We start from the raw sequence: 16,322 nt of genomic DNA, 5'->3' as shown, positions 1-16,322 counted from the left end.
GTCGGCTTTTCTGCGGGGGGTTTCGATCAATGAAAGGGATCTATAATCCCTTTCATTGATCGCTGGGCTAACGGCCGGCGGCGGGAGCACACACTGGAGCCCCTGCGGGAGCGCACGCTCACAAGCTAGCTAACTAAAAAACAATAAAATAATAGTGTAGTACAGGTGTTTAGCGCACTCAAAATGCTAGGTTTATAACTGTAATACAGCACTTGCTTAGCCAACACCACTGGAGATGTCTCTCAGTGTGCAGTCACAAGCAAGGACGAGATTCTCATCATGGCGCCCGCCTTATATACGGGAGGGGCTGGTCAGGTTTCCCCTCTGTGATTGGTTGCTAGAGCTTCGGCTGGGAGCCCTCTGATTGGCTCAATGACGTCATCTCCGTTACGCTATCCGGATTCGGATACCCAAACTAAGTATCCGACCAGATTCCTAATAGGTATCCGAGTTAGCTCGTATAGCGCATTCCGGATTTATCCAGCTATCCGGAATCCAGATTCGAGGTCAGATACCGATAAAACGTTCAGATATCCGGGTAGTTCGGGTATCCGGATGAGCACCACTGCACACTGGCCCTTTTTATTGACACTAGTTTTTCTTCTTCCTATTAGCATTTAAAACTGAGGAATTTGGTTCCCGAAGAGGGTCTGCTCCTCTGAAAAAGGTGCAGTTGGGAGCTATGTACAGTATCCTTGTATGATTGATTGAAGCACCTGATTGGCAAAAGAGGAGCCAAACTTCTACTGTCCACAGATCTTGGAGCTTGCTTTTTTCCCATGTACCTTTGATAACTCATTCGCAAGAGAGACAGTGTAATTAGTAGTAAAATATGTTTCTAGCAGATAACATATACTTTCGTATTCATCTCGTGATTTTTGACCACTGCCATAGCGAAGCATGTAGATCCTAAAAAAAAAGCAAGCAAAAACAAAACAGGCACGAATTGCAGCAGCAGCAGCAGCAGCAGCAGCAGCAGCAGCAGCAGCAGCAGCAGCAGCAGCAGCAGCAGCAGCTGCAGCAGCAGCAGCAGCAGCTGCAGCAGCAGCAGCAAAATTCCCTTTTCAAACATGGCCGTTACACCTTCCAGCCCTGCCTTCCTGATTACGTCACGTGGTTTACACATGCCTGCTAGTTCCATGCTTCGGTCATGCTGTCAGGAGGGTAATGGGACTTTACAGGCCGAGGACCCCACGGGCGTCCGTCTTAATCATTGCCTGCAGTCAATGCAACTTAAAATCACAATTAAACCACTTTACATAGAAATATAGTCATGCAATGCTTATATATGTAATACGCGTGCATGCACATAGTGATTGTAGCGTTTTAGCTTCCGGTTGCACGGAAATATTGAGACATAAAGAAAGGCGGAACAGACGGCAGCCTTGTGCAGAGATGGCGGCTCTGAGATGGTGCAGTGGTGTCCTCCGCACTGTTTATAGAGGTGATTAGCGCGTGAATGTCCTCTGGATGTTTGTATACATTGAGACTTGCATTATAATCTATATGTAAGGAGTTGCTGGCGGCATATTATGTACATTGCAAACGCACACGTGCATTTCCATGCTTATGAAAAGTTAAGAGTTGTAAATATACACTAAGTTGTATGTGTCTTAGTTAAGAAAGGTTTGGTTTGACTTGTAGTGCATAATTTGGAAGTGAAGCAGTGTTTTTAGTATTATATTTGTTACTATTCTGTTCTAAGTATTGAAAAGTCTTATTGTGTTATTACAGTCCATATGCCAATTTAGATAATTTGAAATAGTATCTTTTTTCTTTGCCCTCCAGTATTCTCTACCTTTTCTAACAGCGACTTATTTGTTATGGAGTTATTACCAATTTTGCACCCATAATAAACACAGCCCTGGTCAGTGTTTTCCCCAATTTTTTTTTCCGGCTGAGTGGTATGAAAAAGTGGCCGGGAGGGGCACAACGGGGTAATGCAGGGCTCTGGCAACCCTGTTTACAACCAGGGCTTTGGAGTCGGAGTCGGGGCAATTTTGGGCACCCGTAGTCGGAGTTGGAGTCGGAGTCGTTGATTTCATAAACTGAGGAGTCAGGAGTCAGATGATTTTTTGTACAAAATCCACAGCCCTGTTAAGTATTAGACTAATGAGTCGGAGTCGAGGAGTCGGAGTCTGAGCCATTTTGGGTACCCGGAGTCGGAGTCGTGGTTTCTTAAACTGAGGAGTCGGAGTTGGAAGATTTTTGTACCGACTCCACAGCCCTGCTTACAACATAGGAGGAGGAGGAGGATGCGGAAGCAAGCTGATGACAGCCGGGTGCTTACCAAAATTAGCCGGGCGGAGCACCCGGCTAAAAGAGGCTGGGGAGAACACTGCAGTTGTAAACTGTATAATGCACAATTATGAACTATGGGTTTTTACATGAGTGGTTAGTAATGTTAGTTAATGGTGGTCTATTTAATGTCCGATGGCCAGCTGCCGCCATATTTATATGTGGCTTTATCTTAAACTGGGTAAACCCATACAATTGCTGTCGCCCAGCAGGGATCTGGACACAATCCCTTAGGCGACAGTTCATGGTTGAGGTTGTAGAAACACTCTCTTGTCACTATGGACGGGTGCGAAGGGATGATGTGCAGTGCACAGTGAAGAAGGTGCAGGTGGGAGAGAACATTAGGATAGGGCTGCGTTTGGGCGTGATAATCAGGCATGCATGGACCGCAATACACACAGGTGTCAGGAACCTTTTTGGCTGAGAGAGCCATAAACGCCACATACGGTATTTTTAAATGTAATTCTGTGAGAGCCATACATAATGTTTCAAACTGGGACAGTGTGCATGCACAGCAGAGGGCTCATGTCCCTGTTGCCATGGTGATGTATATACAGTTGATCCAACGGGCAGCAGAAGTGTCAGACACGTTTTCAGCTTCTCTTGGGTTTCAGCAACAAGTGTGGGCGTGTTTATGCAGCGAGGGCTGCCGCCTATTGGCCATGCGGCTCTGCACCAATGGAAGCCGTGATTGGCTTGAATGGAAAGGCTGTCTCCCAATTGGTTGGTTGGTGATACAGCCACCTGTAACCAATGGAGCTTGAGAATTATCGGCGTTTACGATTTTGGGCAAAATCATATACTTGGACAAGTAGGTGTAACGATCGGTGTAACACAGAGAGGATCTGATTACCGGTGAACTGCAGTCTCACCAGCAATACAGAATATACCTGATTATTGGTGATCTGCAGTATCACCGATAATCAGATATATCTACTAACCTCTGGACACCAGAGAGAACAAGTGAGTGTTAGATGCAACAGTATACTTTGAGTACTTCTCCAGAAGTATGTTCCTTCCTATGGCCTAGACTCTCCAGGGGGGAGGAGCTAGGCTGAAGGTAGGAAGGACAGAGCGTGAGTGACACCCGAGAGGGAGGGTGTCACTAACAGGTCTGGGAACTGCCTTTAACGGTAAGGCCAGTTCTCGAGGTCGGCAAGCCAGGTCGTTAACACACAGACAGATAAGGTATAGATTCAGGAGGCAGATACGGAATCCAATAATCAGACAGGGTTTGGCAACGGAATATCAGAGTAGCACAGTACAGAATCAGGAGGCAAATACAGAGTCCAGGAACGAGCAGAGTTTGGCAACAGGATATCAGAAATAGCAAGGTACAAGATCAGAGTTCAGAGGAATAGTCAGGCAGGCAGAAGGTCATAACAAATAGTACAATTCAATGTTCCTAATGCTAAGGTGTGAACGCCTTGATGTCAACACCTTTGGAAACTATGCTAGAACACAGATACAGACAAGGTCTGAGTGCTACCACGTAGTGATCGCAGCAGCAGACAACCAGAGAATGCCCAGCACCCAGTATATATAGTAAAGCGCTCTCCTGCGCCTCCCCTAAGTGCTGGACCAATGGCAGGTGGTGAAAATGTCAGCTGACCAGCCTGGTCAGCTGACCCTTTTCTGGCTGTCATATAAGCTCTTCCTCTCAGCGCGCGCGTCCTTCTGAATCTGTGTGGACTAGCAGTCCCAGCCACACCAGACATGTCTTGCAATGTAACCATTGACTCTAAGCGAGTGGCGGTTTCCCCGCGTCTGGCCGCAATGTCAGCTGCTCTGCCATGCGTGCAATCTGCCGCCTCCAACGCGGACTCCACCGCTCTGCCCATGCGGCATGCGGCGGTTTCTCCGCGTTGTGCCGCCATGTTGGATGCGGAAACAGCCGCCTCACTCTGAGCCTTTGCGGCGGCTTTTCTGCGTTTCCTCACAGTAGGTTTGCGGCGATTTTTGGAAGGTTGATTTTGGGAGTATTGGAGATAGGGTATAATTGTTCGTTTTGACTATATTCTCAGCTCAGGGCATTGTTTAGGACATTATGGGATTCAATGGAGCCACTCTTTGATTGGTTTATGAGTGACTGACAGGAATTTGGACCAACTATGAATGAAGATTCGGTGGGTGGTAATGAGGATGCACTCCACCCCCACCCCATGTGATTCCTGGTCAGTATAAAAGAAGGGCTTGCCAGCCATGATGTTTAGGCTACTGTCATAGGCCTATACGCTATGTTACTCATATAATGTTTTGATTTTAATGACTTTGTAATACACCTTGGCACTATATGCACTTATGCACTGCACTTTTTCCCTTGAAAAAGCTTCCTTCAGGAAGTGGAACATGTTGGGTTGTTTAGTTATGGTGGGGGGTTTGTGTAAACATTTATTAATGCTTATATTGAAGTTGAAGTAGTTGTGAGTTTTACTCCACATATACCTGAAATTACTTTATCAACTTTTTTGAAGTAACCAATTTGACAGTAACTCTAATTATTTTAGATGCAATTAATAAATGCTAAGTTTTTATCCCCTATTGAGGGAAATCTATCTTTGAATTGTTTCAGCAACATCAGCAATTTCCCAGACAAGAGAAATACCGACTAACAGCTTGTACAATTAGCTAGATGAGTTGGGGGATGATTCACTTTGTAGGATGAGATCAAGTGACAGGCAGCCTATTGGGCCAATCAAAGTGCGGGGATCTCATCCTACAAAGTCACTGGAGCTGACAGGGTCCAGAGTGGAACAATGGGAGCAGCTGCTCATTTGGGGGCAGTGCGAGTAAGTTAGTAGTGAATGCTACAGCATGCCTACTTTGAAAATGTTATTTGCACTGCCACACTAAGCTGCGCTGTTTGAGCGGTGTAGCTTAGTGAATCAACCAGTACTGATTTGCAGGGCTGTGGAGTCGGAGTCGGGGCAATTTTGGGTGCCTGGAGTCAGTCGGGAAAAAATGCACCGACTCAGACTCCTAATGAATTTAAACTGTAATTAAAATAGAAAATATGATACAATTTTCTATTTCTCAGATAATAGTCATCATAAATAATTTATACATACAGTAATAGCTGTGCTTAGTCCACAAAAATGAAATAAACCAATCAAAATTAGTTACTTGTGCTGCTTCAATAAAGCAGTCCCCGTATTTTTAAAGTCAGATATACACATCTGATTGTGACTGTATATATGATGTGTACACAGGAATCTCTTATATATACGAAATAACATCTATGCTGTAAGTATAAAGCCTGATGTGTAGCCGTGTCACTAATACAGATGGTCAATGAGATGGAAATAATTCTGTTGTTGATTCTGATTTATGCAAATGTACGCACTATCTTTGCTTATGAAATCAAATAATTTGATATGTTGTTAAAATTTGGTTTGGTGACTACGAATTAAATGGTACCTGAGAAGGATGAAAAGAAAAGTTTTATACAACCTGGGGCTTCTTCCAACCCCCTTCAGGCTAATCAGTCCATCGCTGTCCTCCTCCACCACCTGGATCTTTTGCTATGAGTCCTGGTAATTCAGCCAGTCAGCGCAGTCCGGCCTCATGCCGCTTCCACAGCCAGGAGCGTTCTGCACCTGCACAATAGTGCTGCACAGGTGTAGTACACTCCCAGCGGCGGAGTGTGTGCATGCGCACTACGCCAGACTGGCTCAAGTACCTGGACCCATAGCAGAAGATCCAGATGGCGGAGGAGGACAGTGAGAGACTGATTATGATTAGCCTGAAGGGGGCTGGAGAAAGCCCCAGGCATGTATAAAACTTTAATTTCATCTGTCTCAGGTTTACTTTGTTACACAGTAGTACTATACTCTACATATGCACTCTCCACAGAGCTACAGGGAATCCTCTGAGAATGTTGTGCACATTGAGGTGTTGTCTATCACCCATAAACCTGGTTCAGATTGTGCATGAAGAATGTGTAATAGAGGAAGAATCTCCTTATTCCCCTGCAGAGTACCTGCACATCACTCTTACATGTACCCACAGTTACATTGCCTAGGGCCTGATGGATGTTCTTTGTTCCGGCCTGTACCTTTTACAAGTACTCTTACCAAGGACTAGTTTTAGCCTATGACTAAAGGGAATAAATATGGCAGTCTCCATATCCTTCTCACTTCAGTTGTCTTTTAAAATTCCTAAGCGTTGGCAGTTAAGAGACGAATTTCATGTTACATACTTTCAATCAACAAGATTGTAATATGCAAATTAGAGGAGTCGGAGTCGGTGGAATCCTAAACTGAGGAGTCGGAGTCGGTGGATTTTTGTACCGACTCCACAGCCCTGCTGATTTGTATGTGAGCCAGATGTAGCCATCAAAAGAGCCACATCTGTCTCCTGAGCCATAGGTTCCCTACCCCTGCATTAGATACTCACATGAGGCTTAAAGCGGGTCCGAGATAAAAAACTGACTATCGCCGTGTCCCTCCGATCCTCGTGTCCCCGCCGGCAGCCACTTCCCTGGTTTCGCCGTAAGGACCCGACGGGCTGGGAACGCGAGTGATTATTCGCGTTCCCAGCCTCAATAGCTCCCTCTATGCTGCTATAGCGCATAGAGAGAGCTATTGTGACTGGGAACGCAAAGAATCACTTGCGTTCCCAGCCTGTCGGGTCCTGACGGCGAAACCGGAAGTGGCTGCCGGTGGGGACATGAGGATCGGAGGGACACGGCGAGGGCACCGGACAGCTGCAGGGGGCTATTGGAAGTCCCAGGTGAGTAAAAGTCTTTTTTTTTTTTTTTTACTTAATCATTTCAGCTGCCCAGACGTGAAGCTCACGTCCGGGCGGCTGCTCAGCTGCGCTCTCCCGCGCGCGATCGCGGGAGCGCCCCCGTGTCCCCGCGGTGTCCCCCGGTAGCCCTGGGATCAGTGAAAGGGAACATGGTTCCCGATCACCGATCCCTGTCCCCCGCAGAAAAACCGAAGCGCTCACCCCTGAGGTTTCGGCTCTTCTGCCCGGCAAAATTTCCGCATCCCCCTTGTACTTCCGCATAGCGAGAAGTACAAGGAGGGAAACCAAAAATGAAGGTGGCCATCTTGTGGCCAAATAGTAAAACTACATCAACACATTTTTTACATTACAATTTACACATCTAACAACATTAAAAAATAACGGTTTATGTCCCACACCACAATATTCCCCAAATAAAATTTTTAATGGAAAAAAAAATTACAATAATAATAAAAAAAAAGACATAGATAGTTACCTAAGGGTCTGAACTTTTTATATATGTATTTGAAGGGGGTATACTACAAACATTTTTTTAAATTATAAGCTTGTAAATAGTGATGGGCGCAAAACGGAAACAATGCACTTTTATTTCCAAATAAAATATTGGTGCCATACATTGTGATAGGGACAAAATTTAATTGGTATAATAACCGAGACATACTGTCACAGGAGCCCTGGTGGTCAGACCGCAAATGGCCTTCCAAACGGTGCCCGCGCACGGGTCGTGCGAACTCTGGTCGCAGTCAATGCGCAGGAACCGTTGGGAATTAGCCGCAGACAAACCAGAAGGGAGCCTGTGAGATACGGGTAATTACAACTCGCACACGATTCAGGGTATAACTGCCACCACCACGGGTAGGGGCCCGTGGACCCGACTGCCTGACTGATCCTGTGAATAAAAACGGATAAAACACGCTGTATTCTGTCTAGCCAAAACAACCAATAGTAGCGTCTCTCTAGAGACCTGGGATCAGTTTCTGTGTATGGCTGAAAAGCAGGGTAGCGGAACAGTGAATGACTTGGAGGAAGTATTTTATTCACAGCAATATAAATAATTAATATATACAGACAATTATTAAAATCAACAATTATTAAAACAGTAATAGCCAGTATGAAATAAAAAGGGAGAAAATACTTAGGGTTTGTGGAAATATGTCCTTTTGTGGGAAAATCATCAAGTCCAAGCAAACGGTTTTAAGTTCTTAAAGTTCTTTGTTCCTGAGATAGATTCAAAGTTCAGCAAGGTTTAAAATCCAAACAAAATGGAGGATGTCCTTTGTTTCCGCTCCGGCAAGATGGCCACCACTTGTTCCTCACAGTGGCCGTGTGTTCATGAAGATGTTAAAAATGGAGGAATGCCTGAGTGGTTCCTTCCAAACACTTTTGAACAATGCCCACCTTTGGGTGGAGCCTCAAGTACAGCCCAGGGGTTGGACAGGGGCGGTGAGCTCCCTGGCTGGGTGCTCTATGCCCACCAAATATGACATTTGTCATATCTCGGCTTACGCTTTCCGCACACACATGACCATCACATATTCATATTTCTCAGACTAGCCCAGTTCATTTGATACCAAACTTGGGCATGTTTGCATGCCCGGTTAAAAAACTGTGGAATTCCCAGAGTTCTGGTTATGCCAGTGGCCCCAATTTAATATCAAAATACTCACAAGATCCGGACCAGCAGAATGAGAACTTCCACAGCTCTCTGATGCATGGTACTTCTAAAACATGCATAAAGATCATAACTCTATGTTTCCCTATTCTGGCTGAATGGTTCCGCTAAGTCTGCCCCCTGCTGGGATTAGCTTCCTTGGCTCTGAAAAGACTCCTGGTTTGTTAATTAACATCTGAGTGTTACACCTCTGGCTTAATTAGCAAGTCACAGGGCACAGGCTTCATGAAAAGAACTCTGCTAACTAACTCTCCTGAAGACAGCAGAGACCCCCCCAGGCTGGACTGCCTGGTGTCCACAGACATGAGATTCTGATTTGGCAGTGCAACGACAATCGAGCCAGGAAATCAATTGCGGCTGCGTTTTCTGCGCACTGACGGCTCGTCCGTCACACATACGGGCAAATAAAATACATAGGTTTTAATTATGGTAGCATGGATTATTTTAAAGCTATAATGGCCGAAAACGGAGAAATAATGAATTTTTTCCATTTTTTTTCTTATTAATCCTGTTAAAATGCATTTACAGTAAAGTGACTCTTAGCAAAATGTACCACCCACAAAAAGCCCAATTAGTGGTGGAAAAAACAAGCTATAGATCAATAAATTGTGATAAGTAGTGATAAAGTTATTAGCGAATTAATGGGAGGTGAAAATTGCTCCGATGCATAAGGTGAAAAATCCCTGCGGGCTGAAATGGTTAAGGTTCGCTTTAAAGACTGTGAGCAGTGTGACCTTTAACGAAAGGTTACTGGGTCCATATATGATGCAATCTCGATTGTATGTCCAATCGATAAACTAAAGTTATCGATTTTGCACAGGAAATCGGGTACTAGCTAATCCTAGAAGGAAGAAACGGTTATTTACAACCTAGCTAGCAAATCAACAATTTATAATAAAATAATAAAACAATGCGGTAGTATGACTCTGACTCTTCAGAGGGCAGATTCATTGTAGCAACAATCAGATGACCAGAACAGGCACAAGACTGAACGATAAAATAGTTCTTTTTTTTATTCTAAAACTACATACACACAGCCTACTTTAGCCCACAGATAAATATACCTGTCCGGCAGAACAGATTGGTTTGATAGAAAGAGAGTTGAGATGAAAAGAAACAGAATGTCTTAATGTACAGTTAAACAAAAATTTGCTTTCCTAAAACAGAAAGAATTTGCGATAATTCAGGTTGGAGTGAGCTCGAGATGTCTCCCAGAGCACCACTGCTGAATATATGCAAATTAACCATTGTACCCTTGGAAGCTAAACACACCTCCAGAACCGCTGGATTGCAATGATGTGTCAGCTTGTTAAATTGTACAGAGCCATAATAATCCAACATGCATACAGACTGTTTCGGATTGTTTGATCCTCATCAGTGCATGGCATGGATTAATTTGGCTCTATGGAGTAGGGCTTGTAAACCGAGAGGTACAGACTAACCAGCAAGCTCATGGTGACCCAGAACTCATTGGAGTGTGTAAGGGACTACAATGGTCCTAAAAGCCCCCTTACTAAGATGTTAAGAAAAACAAAAATTTGCTTTCCTAAAACAGAAAGAATTTGCGATAATTCAGGTTGGAGTGAGCTCGAGATGTCTCCCAGAGCACCACTGCTGAATATATGCAAATTAACCATTGTACCCTTGGAAGCTAAACACACCTCCAGAACCGCTGGATTGCAATGATGTGTCAGCTTGTTAAATTGTACAGAGCCATAATAATCCAACATGCATACAGACTGTTTCGGATTGTTTGATCCTCATCAGTGCATGGCATGGATTAATTTGGCTCTATGGAGTAGGGCTTGTAAACCGAGAGGTACAGACTAACCAGCAAGCTCATGGTGACCCAGAACTCATTGGAGTGTGTAAGGGACTACAATGGTCCTAAAAGCCCCCTTACTAAGATGTTAAGAAAAACAAAAATTTGCTTTCCTAAAACAGAAAGAATTTGCAATAATTCAGGTTGGAGTGAGCTCGAGATGTCTCCCAGAGCACCACTGCTGAATATATGCAAATTAACCATTGTACCCTTGGAAGCTAAACACACCTCCAGAACCGCTGGATTGCAATGATGTGTCAGCTTGTTAAATTGTACAGAGCCATAATAATCCAACATGCATACAGACTGTTTCGGATTGTTTGATCCTCATCAGTGCATGGCATGGATTAATTTGGCTCTATGGAGTAGGGCTTGTAAACCGAGAGGTACAGACTAACCAGCAAGCTCATGGTGACCCAGAACTCATTGGAGTGTGTAAGGGACTACAATGGTCCTAAAAGCCCCCTTACTAAGATGTTAAGAAAAACAAAAATTCATGTACAGTTCAAATACTGTTATTGGTAGTCCAATGCGGCAATCGCAAGTCTTTGGAGAAAGTCCAAGATGGCCGATTGCCATAGAGGCCAAGAGGCCCTTTTGTGTGAAATAATCCAAGTGATTTGCCAGTGTCCAGCTGGCTGCCAGTTGATGTTAACTCAACATCAGATTTTAGATGAAGGACTTTGGACGTTGGACAACCTGGCCCCAATTAAGTTATACCCCTCACTTCAGCAAGGAGGAGTTAGGGCGGGGATCACACACCTCTTTGGAACCTGAGAGGAGCCAGCCCCTTTTCATGGAGACCGTAATATATCTAAATCAGGATATGAGTTGTATCTCCAGAACCGTACAGGTTATGTTAAATCTAATAACATTTTCAGCTTGTTCAGAAATTTTCCAAACCAATGTTATCAAACTTGAGGGGTGTAGAGTGAACGGTGACCCCAAAATGCATATCTCTGCTTTGGCAGGGCTTACCGTGAATTCGGAAACATCCAATCGTGTGGTTTGGTCCTGAATTTCATAATAAGCGGATTCTAATGGCCGACGCCCTTTGGAAAGTCATATTTATGACAAAAGATTGATTTCATATCTGTGAGGTCATGAGAAGGTTTCCTAGGACAGAGAAAAGGCCAGCTGTTTCTCTAATGGCCCATACTCACGGGCAACATTTGTGGCCTGTCGCCAGCACACGTGAGCGTGTGCGCGACAGGCCGGCGACAGCTCGTCGCCAGGTCCCTCTGCGTACACACGCAGAAGAGGGATCAGCTGTGCGATGGAAGCGCCGTGCATTTTCTATTATGTTTCTGTCGGTAGTCCGCATACTCACGTGGACTAGCGACAGTTGCGGCGGCAACTGTCGCCGGGCGATTGACCGCGTTAATCGCCTGGCGACAGCAGCGACGAGCGACGGTTCGGGGTGCTTCATACTCACGGGCGATCTGTCGCCGCAACACGCGCGCGCCGCGTGTTGCGGCGACAATTGTAGCCCGTGAGTATGGGCCATTAGTGACTTCTTGCCGGATGCTAGCAGGACCCCCTGTGGCTAGCTCTTTGGCTGCTGGTTTCATGTAGGGAACTCTAAGGTGCCTCACAGTCTCAGGGAGAGCAGTTTAGGTGTGAAATTTCTCCCTCTGCATGGTTGGTTGTCCTGCAGCCTAGCAATATCTCCAGATCCTTGCTTTGGGAAAGGAAGTCATTTGGTGATGACAGGAGTATCTGACTTGCCCAAGGGTAATTAGCATGAAGTTGCTACATTTGACCAGGGAGAGGAACTGTGTTAACCCCTGGTTCCCCTGATCTTTTTTAAACAAAGCCTTTTTCCTATTTGCTGTCACTTTTTTTACTAGTGGCTACAGACAAAAGTTTATAAGGCTCTAACTACTTTATTTGGATGAATAAACATTTATACGTCACAGTTTACACAGCAAATCTATCTGCAAACAGCTTCAATAGTTTATGATTATTTATTCCTGTGATACAATGAGAGCGTCCATATTCTGTTTGTCACATTACACACAGGCAAGCTGATCTGTATCTCCAGCCCTCAGCCTGTGAAAACTTCACTCCCCTCTCCCCTCCTCCTCCCTTCTCCCCTCTGCCTCTGAAATCTCTGGCTAGTAACCTCCTCCTGCCCAGACTAAGCTCCCATAAGCCCTTGCTACTAAGGCTCAGAAGGCCAAGGAACTCTGGAGAAGCTGTGGGCTAGGCTTGTTTAGTTTTATAGGGAATTGTAGTATTAAAACAAAACCAAAAAAAGTATTTGGCTTGAGGAATGCCCTATAAACTATATGAAAGGAACACAACTATGCAATGAGTAAAAGTTTATCTCGGATCCACTTTAAGCAGCTTCTTTGACAAGTGGGTACAAACCTTTACAGATAACTTTGCAAGATATCTCCAGCTGCCTGCAAATGCTAGTGTGTATCACTGAAACCAGTGATGGGTTATTAACCCACCACTGCCAGCTACTGGTGTAACAGAACCTTAATGCGGAGTATGTTTATTGCAATAATTTTATAGCACTTTTACTATATATAAAACTACATACTCATGCTACATTAAACACGGCCAAGGTGGCTGATAAAAACCACCTTAGACGAGAATTGTGCATGCATCTAGTGCAGGCATGGGCAAACTTGGCCCTCCAGCTGTTACGGAACTACAAGTCCCACAATGCATTGCAGGAGTCTGACAGCCACAGTCATGACTCATAAAGGCAAATGCATTGTGGGACTTGTAGTTCTGTAACAGCTGGAGGGCCAAGTTTGCCCATGCCTGATCTAGTGTGTGTAAAACGGTTACCTAAAGATCTGGTATTTCGTTATCTCCTCACCCCATGATCACTGTAAGCCAATCTCATTGGCTCACATTTATTACAGGGTCAGGAGCCAATAAAATCGACTTCTGACTAGCTCAAAGAGATCTGCCCTCATAGCGACGGCATAGCGAGTGAGCTTTATGGACGGGTGAGCGACGCCATTTGCTGTAGTAGGTCCCATTTTCTGTACCAGCAGTCTCTGGTCCTTTATGGAGCCAAAGACAGCTGGTACTGAAGTGGTTAAAGGAAATATCACCCAATTTAGACTAGGCAAGCTGCGCCGGCGCTGAACACTCCGGCCCACATGCGAGTGATTGACAGCGGCGCCCGCGCAGGCACAGTAGAGGGCGACCTCGTGAGGTCAGCCTCTGCACTGGCGGGGACCCCGGGCTGGCGGCTGGGAGCAGAGCCGCAACAAGGGCCATGTCAGCTGTAAGGAGCTGGAGGAGGCCCCGGGTAAGTAGAGCTTGCCTAGCTTAAATTGTCTGATGTTTCCTTTAAAGAGGAGTTGTCAGCAATACTATCTCAGAAAAAAACAACACACACATATATATATATATATATATATATATATATATATATATATATATATATATATATATATATATATATATATATATATATATATATATATATATATATATATATATATATATATATATATATATATATATATACTGTAAGTAGATAAATACTTGCTCTACTTACATAACATATGTACTGCACTGTCCACGTTTTGGTTTTAGTGATTTTTCTATAGTAAAGAAAAAGAGAAAATCCTTCTTAGTATTCTCCATCTTAACTGTGTCTATTTTGAAGCCAATCCTAATGTCATTTCCTCCTTACTCTCCTCTGCCTGATTGTGTATGCATTTCCTGCCCTCATCCCAGTCTTCAGGCACACCCACCCAGCTCTGCAATAGAAAATGCATTGTGTCAGCATGAGAAATATTGGCCAATCAGAGAGGAACAGAGGTGTGGGAGGGAAAAACATGAGGGAAATAGGCTTCAGCCAATCAGGCTGCATTAGTTAAGTCGGGGGGGGGGAAGTAAAAAAAAAAAAGACAACCCAGCGTGTCCTGCAACTTCCTTTGTGCGGCAGATGTACCAAATAAGAGCCACAAAAACTGAGGAATGTTGTTTTATGGATAAGAAAACTAACAGTGAATTTCAACTTTTGCATGGTTAGCATCCTTATTACTTGTTTAACCTCCTTAGCGGTATGGACGAGCTCAGCTCGTCCATTACCGCCGAAGGGCGCCGCTCAGGCCCCGCTGGGCCGATTTGCTTATTTTTTTTTTCAAACACGCAGAAAGCACTTCACTTGCTGTGTGTCTATTCTGATCGCCGCCGCCGATGCGCTGCGATAGAGCCGCCCCCCCCCCCAGACCCTGTGCGCAGCCTGGGCAATCAGTGCCAGGCAGCGCTGCGGGGTGGATCGGAACTCCGGATGACGTCATGACGCCACCGCGATCGTTGTCATGGCGACGGGGGAAGCCCTTAAAGGGATACTGTAGGGGGGTCAGGGGAAAATGAGTTGAACTTACCTGGGGCTTCTAACGGTCCCCCGCAGACATCCTGTGTTGGCGCAGCCACTCACCGATGCTCCGGCCCCGCCTCCGGTTCACTTCTGGAATTTCAGACTTTAAAGTCTGAAAACCACTGCGCCTGTGTTGCCGTGTCCACGATCCCGCTGATGTCACCAAGAGCGCACAGCGCAGGCCCAGTATGGTCTGTGTCTGCACAGTACACTCCTGGTGACATCAGCGGGAGTGAGGATATGGCAACGCAGGCGCAGTGGTTTTCTGACTTTAAAGTCAGAAATTCCAGAAGTGAACTGGAGGCGGGGCTGGAGCATCGGTGAGTGGCTGCACCAACACAGGATGTCTGCGGGGGACCATTAGAAGCCCCGGGTAAGTTCAACTCATTTTCTCCCGAACCCCCTACAGCAGAGGTCCCCAACCTGGGGGCCGCGGCCCCCTGGGGGTCCGTGGGCAGATTTCTGGGGGGCCGCGGCGGATCTGGCCTTTCTCCCTCTCCCCCCAGCGGCCGCCGTTCCTGATACCTTATGAGCGGGCGGCCGCTTTCTTCCTTATATTCCCCATAGCCCCTCTCGCATCTCGTATTACAGCAGCGCTTGCTGTGAGACTGCTGTTAGGAGGGAAGGAGGCGGGGCAGCGTTCCCATGGTAACGGCGATCGCCGCTACAGGAAGCCGCTGCCCTATTTCCTACCCTTCCTTACAGCAGCCGCGCGGGAAGCGCTGCTGTAATACGAGGTGCTGCAAGAGGAGAGGAGCTATGGGGAACATAAGGAAGCGACTGCCCGCTCGTAAGGTAACAGGAGCGGCGGCCGCGCGGGGGGAGGAGAGGAGAGGCTACACTGGGCTAACTGTACTGGCGACACTGGGGCAGCGATACTGGGCTAACTATACTTGCTATACTGGGCTAACTATACTTGCTATACTGGGCTAACTATACTTGCTATTCTGGGTTAACTATACTTGCTATTCTGGGCTAACTACTGGCTATACTGGGCTAACTACTGGCTATACTGGGCTAACTATACTTGCTATACTGGGCTAACTATACTTGCTATACTGGGCTAACTGTACTTACTATACTGGGCTAACTGTACTTGCTATACTGGGCTAACTGTACTTGCTATACTGGGGTAACTATACTTGCTATACTAGGCTAACTGTACTTGCTATACTGTGGTAAATTTACTTGCTATACTGTGGTAACTGTACTTGCTATACTGGGGTAACTATACTGGCTATACTGTGGTAACTGTACTTGCTATACTGGGGTAAGTATACTTGCTGTACAGGCTAACTGTACTTGCTATACTGGGGTAACTACTGGCTATACTGGGGTAGCTATACTTGCTATACTAGGCTAACTGTACTTGCTATACTGTGGTAAATGTACTTGCTATACTGTGGTAACTGTACTTGCTA

The 16,322-nt window shown here is 45.6% G+C and overlaps 1 protein-coding gene across 1 annotated transcript in view; it reads left to right on the top strand.

The window, feature by feature from the left end:
• Positions 1–1,347: 1,347 nt before the first annotated feature.
• MRPS5 (mitochondrial ribosomal protein S5) overlaps positions 1,348–16,322 on the top strand; it is a 182,621-nt gene continuing 167,646 nt past the window's right edge. Inside the window, exon 1 of the mRNA XM_068279589.1 lies at positions 1,348–1,444. Coding sequence (XP_068135690.1) covers positions 1,396–1,444 — 49 coding nt within the window. The 5' untranslated portion in view covers positions 1,348–1,395. The remainder of the gene's footprint in view (positions 1,445–16,322) is intronic.

Source organism: Hyperolius riggenbachi, chromosome 4 (genome assembly GCF_040937935.1).
Source record: "Hyperolius riggenbachi isolate aHypRig1 chromosome 4, aHypRig1.pri, whole genome shotgun sequence".
Taxonomy (NCBI): domain Eukaryota; kingdom Metazoa; phylum Chordata; class Amphibia; order Anura; family Hyperoliidae; genus Hyperolius; species Hyperolius riggenbachi.
Note: the sequence above shows the minus strand (reverse complement) of the source record. Positions and strands in the feature narration are given on the sequence as shown.